The 12,475-nt window shown below is 39.2% G+C and overlaps 1 protein-coding gene across 1 annotated transcript in view; it reads left to right on the top strand.

Moving 5' to 3' along the window:
- Spats2 (spermatogenesis associated serine rich 2) overlaps positions 1-12,475 on the top strand; it is a 74,505-nt gene that overhangs the window by 36,868 nt on the left and 25,162 nt on the right. The window contains exons 6-8 of the mRNA XM_059246864.1: positions 355-613; positions 2,152-2,331; positions 10,459-10,594. Coding sequence (XP_059102847.1) covers positions 355-613; positions 2,152-2,331; positions 10,459-10,594 — 575 coding nt within the window. The remainder of the gene's footprint in view (positions 1-354; positions 614-2,151; positions 2,332-10,458; positions 10,595-12,475) is intronic.

Raw genomic sequence — 12,475 nt, 5'->3', positions numbered from 1 at the left:
AGGACCTGGGTTCAATTCCCAACACCTGCATGGCAGCTCACAACTGTAACTCCAAGATCTGACACTGTCTCACAGACATACATGCAGGCAAAATACCAATGCACATAAAATAAAAATAAATAAAAAGATAGGTTTTGCTATGAAAAATCTTTTGAGTTCATTCAAAATGTAGTTTTACATAGTAAAGTATTTTTGTCATTAGTTCAACATAAACAAAATTATCTTCAATTTCTAGAAGAATGTGTACAGAATTGGTAACCCTGACTTGTTTTGTAGCTGGAGTTAGTTACCTCTTTGAGTTGTATTGGAGGGTCTGCTTTTTCTTTTCTTTTTTCAAATCTTTGATAACCTTAGAACAAAAAGAAGAAAAGCAAACCAAAACCTGCATCAGAAGCAAATAGCAGTGCCCCAGACTCCAGTAAGTCGGTGCCCATTCAAGAGGATCAGCCTGCATCTTCAGAGAAAGGTGGCATTAATGGCTATCATGTTAACGGTGCCATCAATGATGCCGAGTCTGTGGACTCACTCAGTGAAGGTTTGGAGACACTTTCAATAGATGCCAGAGAATTGGAATATCCTGAGTTTGCCACACCAGATACACTGGATAGAACCGGTGAGTTTTTTGGTTTGTTTGTTTGTTTAAGACAGATTTTGGGAAGTTAATTCACTCAAAAAATGGGTGGGAGGGGTCTCCTAGTTGAGACACTTATCATTACATTAAGTATAATTGGTCTTTTACTTTATAGTATTTACTTTATAGTATTAATAGTAACTTACTAAAGACCTTTAAAAAGTAGAATTCTTGTTCCTTTGTCTCAAAATTTTCTCTAAAATATATAGTACTAATACTTCTGACATTGAATAACAGAGGGGTGCCTTTTTAAAGATCTTTTAAAATGATGATGAGATTATGATGTTGTTCTCAGGAATGTCTAAGGAATGTTACTAAAGACTCTATTCTCCAGAACAGATCCTGTCCAAGAAAGGTGGTGTTTTAGAGCACAGTGTGGGTGGAATTAGTTGAGCAGTCTTTAGTTCAGAAAGAACATAGGTAAAAATATTTTAGGAATATGTAGTATTAATTGCAGTAATAGCTTTCTTAACAACTAGATTTTTGTCGTCTTTTAAAAGATTGCTTTATAGTCCAATATTTGTTTTCTTTTTTAAAGTTGTTTTTAGATTGATTTATTTGGTATGTATGAGTGTTTTGCCTGCATGTGTATCCGTGCACCACATGTGTGCCTGGTGCCCGTGGAGGCCAGAAGAGGGTGCTGAATCCCCCGGATTGGGATTACAAATGGTTGTGAGCTGCCGTGTAAAGTGCTGGGAACTGAATCTAGGTTTTCTTCTAGAGCAGCAGCCAGTGTTCTTAACTGTGGAGCCATCTCTCCAGCCTCCCTACATTTGTTTTCTGGTAAAGAATTAAGGTTAGATAATAGTTAGAAATCATATATTTTGTACATTTATTTGTTAACAGTTTTGTTAAGGGCTGAGGAGTCTGTTTCTCTTTTAAAAATAACTTGTTTGGAAGCCAGGCATAGTGGCTCACGCCTTTAATCCCAGCACTTGAGAGGCAGAGGCCCTCTTCTGGCCTCTGGGGGCACTGCTTGCATGTGCTATACAGATACACATGCAGGCAAAAACCCTTACACACAACATAATAAAGCGATTAAATATATAACTTACTTACATTTTTAAAAGTTACTTGTTGATTAGTCTCATTCCCTCTGCTTTAGTATATCAAGTTTCATAAAGGGAATGCTAGTGTGAGAATTTTATTCTGCTTTTTAGCTGTTCTTTTATTGGTTAATTCACACTTTTTTAAAAAAAATAGATACAGAGAAAAAAATATTATACCTGACTGCAAACAAACCAAACCAAAGATAACCAGTGGATTCCGTTCATTGTTTACAGATTCTCTTTTCGTTTTCCAGTCCGTCCTCTCTCTACTCTCTAAAGCTTTTAAATTATTTTTTCCCCTGAGACATTATGAAACATTTTTTCTACATTGCAGCTTATGGAAGCTAACAGCCTTTTTAATAGGCATGGCTTTGTCTAACATATTTTTATCTGCTTTCTTTCTGTATTGAATATGGCTTAGATAATTCACCCTACACTGTGCTCCAAACCACTGTCCTCTTTCTTGGACAGGATCTGTGCTGGAGAATGGTGTCTCTGACTTTGAGTCCAAATCTTTGACTGCGCACACTATTCCGAATGCCCAGCAATCCCGGAATGCTGCCAAATCTCACTCGAGAACCACCACAGGAGCCCAGGTGTCAAGTCTGGGAGTGGAGAATGTTCCGCTGTCTTCTACCAATAAAAAGCTAGGTAAGTCCAAGACCCACTTGGGAGAGAGAAAAACAACTGTTGACTGCCGCTCCTGTAGCTGGAGTCCCAGAAGGCCTCAGGTGACCTTCTGTCTGTGCTGTGGTCCCTGCCTGTGTCCTGACACAGCAACAGGGACCTTTGTGTGAGTCGCAGGCAAAGTCTCCCGCCAGGATGACCTAGCGAACACTGACCTGTCCCCTGCTCACCACTGCAGCTGTTGATGCTGCTTTCTTGTGTTTGTTCTCCCGGCTGAGCCAACAGGAGAAACCTGTGTGTAACAGGGCATGTTCACTGCTCTCCAGCTCCGTGCTCTTCCGCAAGTCCAGCAGAGCATGTCCTCTGAAGTACATGGTATTGACTTTTTTTAACAAGTTTATTATTTTCTTTTTTTTAATAGTTTATTTTTATTTTATGTGCATTGATGTTTCACCTGCATGTATGTCTGTGTGAGGGTGTCAGGTCCCCCAGAACTGGAGTTACAGACAGTTGTGAGCTGCCATATGGGTGCTGGGAATTGAACCCGGGTCCCCTGGAAGAGCAGCCAGTGTTTTTACCTACTGAGCCATCTCTCCAGCCCCAGCTCTTGGCTTTTAAAATTTGACTATTATAGTCATTTTGGCAGGGAGTTGTAGTGCTTAGAACACACCTGAAATCCTAGCACTCAGGAGCCTGAGGAAGGAAGACCACAGCGTCTAGGCTAGGCAGTTGACCTTATCTCAACAACAGATAGTTCTTAGCACCAAGTAGTAATAATTTTATGTGTGTGTGTATTTTGTTTGTTTTCAGGCAGGGTCTCACTGTGTAGCTCTGTCTGACCTGGAATTCTCTTTGTATACTAGGCTGGCCTCAAATTCACAGAAATCCACCTGCCTCTGCCTCTGGAGAGCTGGGATTCAAGGTATTCATCACCACACCCAACAACTCTTGTTTTCTTATACGTTATATTAATCATTTAAATGAACAGTTAGTTATTAGAGTTATTAAAGAGCCCATCTGTACTTTATACATCTAAGCTTGGTGGTCCACTCAAGTGAACAGTGAGACGTATAGAGGACCATCGTAAGTTGTAGCTATTTATTTATTAACTTATTTATTTCATATGACGTTTTAAAACATTTATTTATTTTGTTTGTTTTCAAGACAGGGTTTCTCTGTGTAACAGTCCTGGCTGTTCTGGAACTTGCTCTGTAGACCAGGCTGGCCTTGAACTCACAGAGATCCGCCTGGCTCTGCCTCCTGAGTACTGGGATTAAAGGCGTGCGCCACCACCGCCCGGCCAACATTCATTCATTCATTCATTCATTCATTCATTCATTTAGAGAGTGTGGGAGACCAGCTCCCACATTTATTTACCCCAGGGACTCTTGAGGAATGAGGGATAAGAGACTTAGGTAGAAATGAGAGGGGAGAGAAACAGAAAACACAGGATGGACTCTGGTGGGCCTGGATCATTTCTGAAAGTTCAGTTGAGTTTTGAAATGTCTTCTCTATCTCTGTTTAACATGTGTCTGTATTTGTCTGATAGTTGTTTGATATCTCCCCTCAAACACGTATTCTTTTATGGTACTAGGGATTAAGCCCAGGGCATGCCAGGCAAACACTACCACTGACCTGAAGTCCCCAGCTTAAAATTGTTTTTAATTTATTTATGTGTGTGGTTAATTTGCCTGCATATATGTCTGTGCCCCATTTGTATGCTTAGTATCCATGGTGGCCAGAAGAGAGCGCACGATCCTCTGGAACTGGAGTTACAGACAGTTACAAGCTGCCATGTGGGTGCTGGGAGTCAAACCTGGGTCCTCTGGAATAGCAGCCAGTGCTCTTAACCACCGAGCCATCTTCCAGCCCAAATCCTCAGCTTTTGATGGATGTCTTTCATGCTCGATTCTAGCATGTGTCATTTCTGCATCTGTTTCTGGTGGTGTAGATGCAACCAACCTTCTTATTAAATAAGAGACACAGAACCAATGCAAAGAAGAAAGCCAAGAGGTCAGAGCTAAGAGCTAAAACCTTACCCTTCCTCCTGCAGTGGTCCTACCTCTCCGAACTCACTACCCCTGTGTTAATGTCTTTATATAGTGTTCCTGTTCTGCCTTCTCATTGGTTGTAAACCCAACCACATGACTGCCTCGTCATGGCCTGTCTGTATAGGCCTCCAGGTTTTCCTTGCTTGGTATTGAGATTAAAGGCATGTGTGTCCAATAATGGCTGTATCCCTGAACACACAGAGACTTACCCAGCTCTGCATACCAAGTGCTGGGATTACAAGTATACACCACCACTGCCCTGCTTTCCTATGGCTTGCTAATAGCTCTGACCCCCGGGCAACTTTATTTATTAACATACAAATAACATTTTAATACAAATAAAATATCACCATATTTCCCCTTTTCTATTTTAATAAAAAGGAAAAAAGAAAAAGCTTATAACTAACATAAGAAAAACTATATACAAAAGTACAATAACTATATACAATATATACAAGTAATAAATACCTAAACAATGTCTAGTTCATTTGTATTTGACAAATTCAGAGAAAATAATTCCATTATCTATTCTATTGTATCTAATTCACTTTCTATCCTAATTAATCGTCAACTATAACTAACTAATCTTCAACTCCCTCAGAGACCCAAGAAGGAAATAGTATTAGCTAACAAAAAAAATAAAAACAGGAAGTATATGCAAGCAACTTCCAAAAACTTGTGAGTTGACAGAAACAGCCAGCTGCCTGGACAATCATCTGAGGTTTCTCCGCAGTGTTGGGGCATCATCTTCAGCCTATAGGCTTAGTGTATCTGACAGACTCATTTGTGAAGTAGAATGTACACAAGGTCAACAGTTCAACCTCACATTGGGTGAGAGCAGTCTATATACCAGAAATACCTGAATTCCACTAGTTTCATGTCATGATTCAGGATTTTAAATTCTGGAAATTGTTGATGTTTTTTTAATTCAGCTGTCCATTCTTCTTGGCTATGTGTGTATGTGGCTTCATTTCAGCATCCCGTTCTTCTCCACATCCCTCTATTAAATGCCATTCTTCTGTTGAGAGGTGTGAGCTTAATTACTCTTCAAGAATAACTGTTTCAGCTACCTCCTCATTGCACATCAGAAGCCATCGGCCCACTGCCTGTTCAGCTTCCTTCGAAGAAAAGGGCACTGTACCTTTCCCGGATTACGAAGGCCACTTCATGGATGGTGCCATATTGTCCTGGCCTCAGAAGATGCCTTTTGATAAAGCCATAACCACACTTGTTTTGACAAGAATCAGTAGTCCTTTGTTTCGTGTCTTGTCTGTCCTGTTCGTCAGCAGTTGATTCGAGGATACTTTGTTGTCCAGTGGCTAACTTTTGCTACAATGAAAGTTAACTCCAATTACAGTTTTTTCAATGCCCATATTTTCTCTGAAGTAGATTGGTACTGTCAGGAGCCGACATGTCTCATAGTCATAACAAAAAAGAAAAATTTTCTAAGTTATTAAAACATTTTAAATGCCATATTCTGTAGATCTCTGAAGGGTTTGAAGATAACCTGTCTATCTAAAATATATCTACTCAATCTTGAAAACATACCTAATATAACTACAAGTTCTATTATAATGTCTAACTACTAACTTTCATTTCTTTATATCCTAATAGTTGGTAATAACAACATTCAAGGATTAGAAAATTGCATTACATTGTTAAATGAACGGTACAATTAGAAATATACATATAGCATTTTCTAATAATATCAATTTCAATATATATAATTTGTATACAGTATAAAACAATCCAATCCAATGTAAAGTATTTACTTTTTTTTCTTTCTTTCTTTCTCTCTTTTTTTTTTTTAATAAGAACCTTAAATCTAATCTCCTTTGCTTAGCCCTTTTCCTCACCCTTTACAACAACTTGTAACCAACCCCCCTAATCAATGAAAATTATCCCAGACCCAAAACCCATTAAAAGACCTAAAAGACCAAAAAAACCAACCACCCCACACCACCTCTTTAGGAATGTGGGCGTCGTATTCTTGAAATTGCTTCCTGCTGGGTATGGGCGAAGTTATCTTTATCCTGAAAGAAAAATTTTAGGTTAATTGTCAAATTCTAGGAAAGGTAACTATATCCTTCGTTATCCAGTCTGTGTATAATGCCAAAGTTCAGGGTTTATCTCAAATCCTTATTCAAGTAGTCTTTGAGACTGGATCATCTCAGCTAGCGCTCTCAAAATTGCTCTGAGCACTTTGTAGTTCAAAGCTGATCTGTAGATGATGTTTGTCAGCTTAGTGATGTTATTATTGTCCACGTGGAATTGTTGTTGTTGTGGGGCCCCATCTTCCTGGAGACTTCAGTTGATGTTAGGCCTGACCGTGATTTCCTGCAAAAAACTGATAAGAGACTCGAACACAAAGACTATATATGCGGCTTTTTAGAATTAGTTAGTGCTCTATATGACCATTCATATCTTAACAAAGTTTAAAATGTATATATATCTATATATATTAATCTTGTAAATTTTGATATAAATTTCATACTTTAAGAAAAGTTTAAAGAATCAGAATAGAATCAAAGATTTGAGATTAGTAATAGAATAGTCCCTTAATTAATTTGGCTTTTCTCCTGTCCCATAGCAGAAGATGGCTCTTTTCCTCTGGCATGATACAGGGAGTTTGCATTTTCCTTTTAACAACATGCTTGAGTTTAAAGAAGGAGCGAGCCATTCTCCAACTCCAAAGTCAGCTTTAAATTTTAATTGAACTGGGACTATTAGAAGTTAAATAGTGTTAAATCTTTAAAGAAAAGCAGAAACAAACATTTAGGAAGACATAAAATTTTTTAGATAACATACCCATCGCCATTTCACTCTGTTTCTTAGGATAGACGATTTGTCCCTTTTCTTCAGTTGTCTCATTTGTCCAGTGTTCTTCAAATTCCTTAACCTTCATTCTCCTAAAAGACAAAAACAAAAACCTTTCCCCAAGGTTTTTTGGGGATGTTCCTTTTTGGCAAGTTACTATCTGATTAAATGAAAAGATATATGTTACTGGTGTAAGTTAGTTTAAATTGGATGTTCATGATAGTTGATGAACTATCACCTCCTCTAATTAAAAGGTCTCTCTTGTTCAAATCGAACCTTTATCAATTTTGATGGTACCCACAGCTTATCTTCTCCTGTAGAAATAAAAGCAAAACCTCGTCCCCAATGTAATACATATTCTGGTTTCCATTCTGAGGTCAGCACATCCTTAAAGTATATAGGTTGATTTAATTCTGTAGTTTTTTCTATTATCCAATGTCTCTCTGCAGCTGTTGTTCCTTTCTCATTGGCATTGAGAAAATTCAAAGTTAATAGAGCATTATGTAGTCTATTTCTGGGGGTTTTTGTTACTCCTGTTTATTTAGCATATCCTTTAGAGTTCTGTTTGATCTTTCTATAACTGCTTGACCTGTAGGATTATGTGGTATACCTGTAATATGGTTTATATTATAATAAGCAAAAAGCTGTTTCATTTTAACAGAGACATATGATGGAGCATTATCAGTTTTGATTTGTGCAGGTATACCCATAATGGCCATAACTTCTAGCAAATGAGTGATTACAGAATCAGCTTTTTCAGAACTCAAAGCAGTTGCCCATTGAAATCCTGAATAAGTATCAATAGTGTGGTGTACATATTTCAATTTTCCAAATTCTGCAAAGTGAAACACGTCCATCTGCCAGATTTCATTCCTCTGAGTACCCTTTGGGTTACATCCTGCTGGTAATGGCGTTTGATTGTAGAAGGAACAAGTAGGACATTTCTTTACTATTTCTTTGGCTTGTTGCCAGGTTATGGAAAAATCCTTTTTTAAACCTTTACTGTTTACATGATGTTTTTTATGAAATTCTGAGGCCTCCAGCACATTTCCTATCAATAATTTATCAATCTCATCATTGCCTTGTGCTAGAGGGCCTGGCAGACCAGTATGGGATCGGATGTGAGTTATATATAAAGGATGACTCCTTTTTCTGATTGTATCTTGTAATTGAATAAATAATAAAGTTAATTCTGAAGTATCGTGGATAAATTCTGCAGTCTCAATATGTAATACTACTCTTTCAGCATACTGAGAGTCAGTTACTACATTGAGAGGTTCTGAAAAATCCATTAATACCAACAGAATAGCATACAATTCTGATTTTTGAACTGAATTATAAGGACTTTGAACCACTTTACTTAAATTTTCTGATTTGTAACCTGCCTTTCCTTGTTTGTTGGCATCTGTATAAAATGTATGAACTCCAGATATGGGTTTTTTCCTCACAATTCGAGGCAAGATCCAATCAGCTCTCTTTATAAGATCAGTTCTATTGCTTTTGGGATATTTGCTGTTAATTTCTCCCAAAAAATTACTACAAGCTTTTTGCCAAGCTTCATTTTCTATCCATAATTTTTCAATATCCTCCTTTGTTAAAGGTACAACAATTTCTGCTGGGTCTATTCCTGCTAACTGACGAAGTCTCAATTTTCCTTTCCAAATCAAGTCAGAGATTTTTCTACATAAGTTTTTAATTTTTTATTTGGTTTATTTGGTAAAAATATCCATTCTAATATAATATCTTCCCTTTGCAGTAATATTCCTGTTGGAGAATGCCTAGAAGGTAAAATAACCAAAATGCAATCCAGCTTTGGATCAATACGATCTACATGCCCTTCATGTACTTTCTTTTCTACCAAGGCCAATTCTTTCTCAGCTTCAGGTGATAATTCTCTTGGACTGTTCAAGTCCTTATCACCTTCTAAGGTTTTAAACAAATTATTCAGTTCATCATTTTTTACCCCAACAATAGTTCTTAGATGAGAAATGTCTCCAAATAATCTTTGAAAGTCATTAAGAGTCTATAGTCTATCTCTCCTAATTTGCACCTTTTGAGGTCTAATTTTTTGAAGTTCTGTTTTATATCCTAAATAATTAATAGAATCTCCTCTTTGTATCTTTTCAGGGGCAATTTGTAAACCCCAGCAAGGCAAAATTTTCTTTACTTCTTCAAACATTCTTTCTAAAGTATCTGCATTTGAGTCAGCTAATAAAATATCATCCATATAATAATAAATTATAAATTTAGGAAATTTTTTACGTACCACTTCTAATGGCTGTTTTACAAAATATTGGCACAAAGTTGGGCTATTCATCCATCCTTTGATGGATGTCTTTCATGCTCGATTCTAGCATGTGTCATTTCTGCATCTGTTTCTGGTGGTTTTCTATTCATAGGTGATCATGTTTTATTTTTAAATATATTTTTCCATTTTTATATGCCTGATGATTATTTTTAGTGGAATCCAAATATTGTACATTTTTCTTTGTTGATTCCTAGATATTTGAATTTCTTTCAGTATTCTGTGTCTGTTCTGTGACTCAGTTTTGTGAAAACCTTGTGAAGCTTCTGAGTCCTGTGAGATTAGAAGAGAGCGACCTTGAGACTAGAGTTCATTTTGCTTCACTGTTGGGGCAGGCTCCTTCCAGGCAGCCTGCTGTGTGTGTTGTGAGGTCTTTCTGTTTCCCTAGTATGTGCGAACTGTCCTGGCCTGGGTGAAGCCTGGCCGTCGTCCGCTCCTTTGCTGACTTGGGGATGTCCTCATGCCTAGCCCTGGCTGGTGCCGAGACTTGTAGGGATCTGTCTACCTGTTACTGCTTCATTTCTGTGTAGGTTTCTGTATGCTCCATCTGGAGAACTCTAGCCTTAGCCTCTCTGTGTATTTAGTTGGGACTGCCAGGCTTGGGGTTTCTTCTCTCTCTGTTGCAGTTTAGAAACTGCCGACAGTCAGGTGGGGCAGTCATAGGCCTCGTTTCACTTGTCTCGGCTTTTTCAGGGGAAGTACTGTCTACTGTCCATTGCCTGGAGCCATTATTTCATCTACTTCATCTGTGTTATGTGTCAGTTGTTTAATGTGGGAGGGTAAATCCACTTCTTGTTACTTCATTTTCATTAAGATACTTAATTTAAAAATAAACAAAATTTGAAAAACAGTTTCTTTTGTTGGAAAGGGTCATCATTTGGCTTATAGTCTCAGTACATATGATGTTTACTTAAAACATTGAGGTCCAACTTTTAATTTACATGTTCCTTTTTAAAATAATATTTTTCTCTCTCCAAGGTTCTAATATTGAGAAGTCTGTGAAAGACCTCCAGCGCTGCACAGTATCTCTTGCGCGATATCGAGTTGTAGTTAAAGAAGAGATGGATGCATCCATTAAGAAGATGAAACAAGCCTTTGCTGAACTGCAGAGCTGGTAAGAAAGAGAAGTTGCATATGACCCCTCGTTAGTGCAGTGTTCGCTTATAAATACGGTCAGCCATTCACTAACCCCCTTCTAACTACACAGTGGGAAACTTAAAAATCTATAGTGTGTTTAACATTCTACTTTGTTCGACTTCTTCTGGCCACAGTGTGGGGTTGAGTGGGGGAGCTCACAGTGCTCTGGAAATGGCCTGAATGGTAATATGTTTGGGAAAAGGACAATTAATTCTAGAATAGGTCCATCCATTGAGCCAGCAGTGTAATAAATGACACACTGCTAGATGGAAACTGTGAAGCAGGAAGCCAGGTGTGCTGGGTCACCCTGCAGTCACAGCACCGGGGAGGCCAAGCAAGGCAGGAGGATCACCACAGTTTCCAGGCCAGCCTGGCCACACACAAGATCTCATTCTCAAACAAACAAACAAATGGAAACCTGTAAAGTAGAAGATGCCTGTTTTTATAGTTTTCATCTTATCTCACCCTAATAATCTCGTCTGTGCCCTGTTAATCATTCATTTACTTTTGATCTTGTGGTTTTCCAGTTGTGGTCTAGACTTTTTTTCCTGGACTTATTTCTTTTTGTTTTGTTTTGTTTTTGTTTTTGTTTTTGTTTTTGTTTTTGTTTTTGTTTTCGAGACAGGGTTTCTCTGTGTAGTTTTGGTGCCTGTCCTGGATCTTGCTCTATAGACCAGGCTGGCCTTGAACTCACAGAGATCCACCTGGCTCTGCCTCCCGAGTGCTGGGATTAAAGGTGTGCACCACCACCGTCTGGCTTGGACTCATTTCTTAAAATGCACTAGTTTGTATTCTGTTGGGGAAAAGCAGGTTTGGTACAGAGATTTGAAAATACTGCGTGTGTGTGTGTGTGTGTGTGTGTGTGTGTGTGTGTGTGTGTGTGTTTGCACGCGCATGCGCGCATGTGCATGTATGGAGGTCAGAGGATGACTTCAGGCGTTGGTGCAGTGGTCCTCTTCTTCCACCTTGGTGACACTGGTCTCCTGTTTGCCCCTGCAGCACACCAAGCTTGCTGGTCCAAGAACTTGCTGGAGTTTTCTTGTATCTGCCTCCCATGTTACCATGGGAACCCTGCTGCCCATGTCTGACTGTCTGGGTTCTGGAGAGTCAGACAGAGGTGCTCACACTTGTGTTGTGAGTGCTTTGCTCCCTGAGCCAGCTCCCTTGAAAAGACTTTGTGTGTGTGTGGAGGGGAGTGTGGTGTACGCGTGTGAGTGAGAGTGCATGTGGAGGCTAGAACAGGGCAGTATATGTAATCGTGTCACGGAAACAATGCCTTAGGACAGGAGCTCTGACTGGTTGCAAGTTTGCTGCCTTTTTTTTTAAGATTTATTTATTGTGTATACAGTGTTCTGTAGTGCATGAATGTCTGCACACCAGAAGAGGGCGCCAGATCTCATTATAGAAGGTTGTGAGTCATCATGTGGGTGCTGGGAATTGAACTCAGGACCTCTAGAAGAGCAGCCAGTGTTCTTACCCTCTGAGCCATCTCTCCAGCCCCCAACTTTCCTTTTATACTAGGTGGCTGGCCAGCTAGCTCTCAGAATCCACCTTCTTCACCCCACCCCTCAATGCTGGGTTACGCACATGTGCAGCCATACTTAGTCTCTTGTGTGGTGCTGGGGACTCAAACCCAGGCCCTGATGTTGCAGAGAGAGCACTCTTACCCACTGAGATACTCCCCAGACCCCAGAAAACACTTCCTCCCTCCCTCCCTTCATTCATTCATTTATTTATTTGGTTTTTCGAGACAGGGTTTCTCTGTGTAGCCCTAGCTGTCCTGGAACTGGCTCTGTAGACCAGGCTGGCCTTGAACTCACAGAAATCCACCTGCCTCTGCCTCCTGAGTGCTGGGATT

Source organism: Peromyscus eremicus, chromosome 20 (assembly GCF_949786415.1).
Source record: "Peromyscus eremicus chromosome 20, PerEre_H2_v1, whole genome shotgun sequence".
Classification (NCBI taxonomy): domain Eukaryota; kingdom Metazoa; phylum Chordata; class Mammalia; order Rodentia; family Cricetidae; genus Peromyscus; species Peromyscus eremicus.
This window is presented reverse-complemented; position numbering and strand designations above follow the sequence as displayed.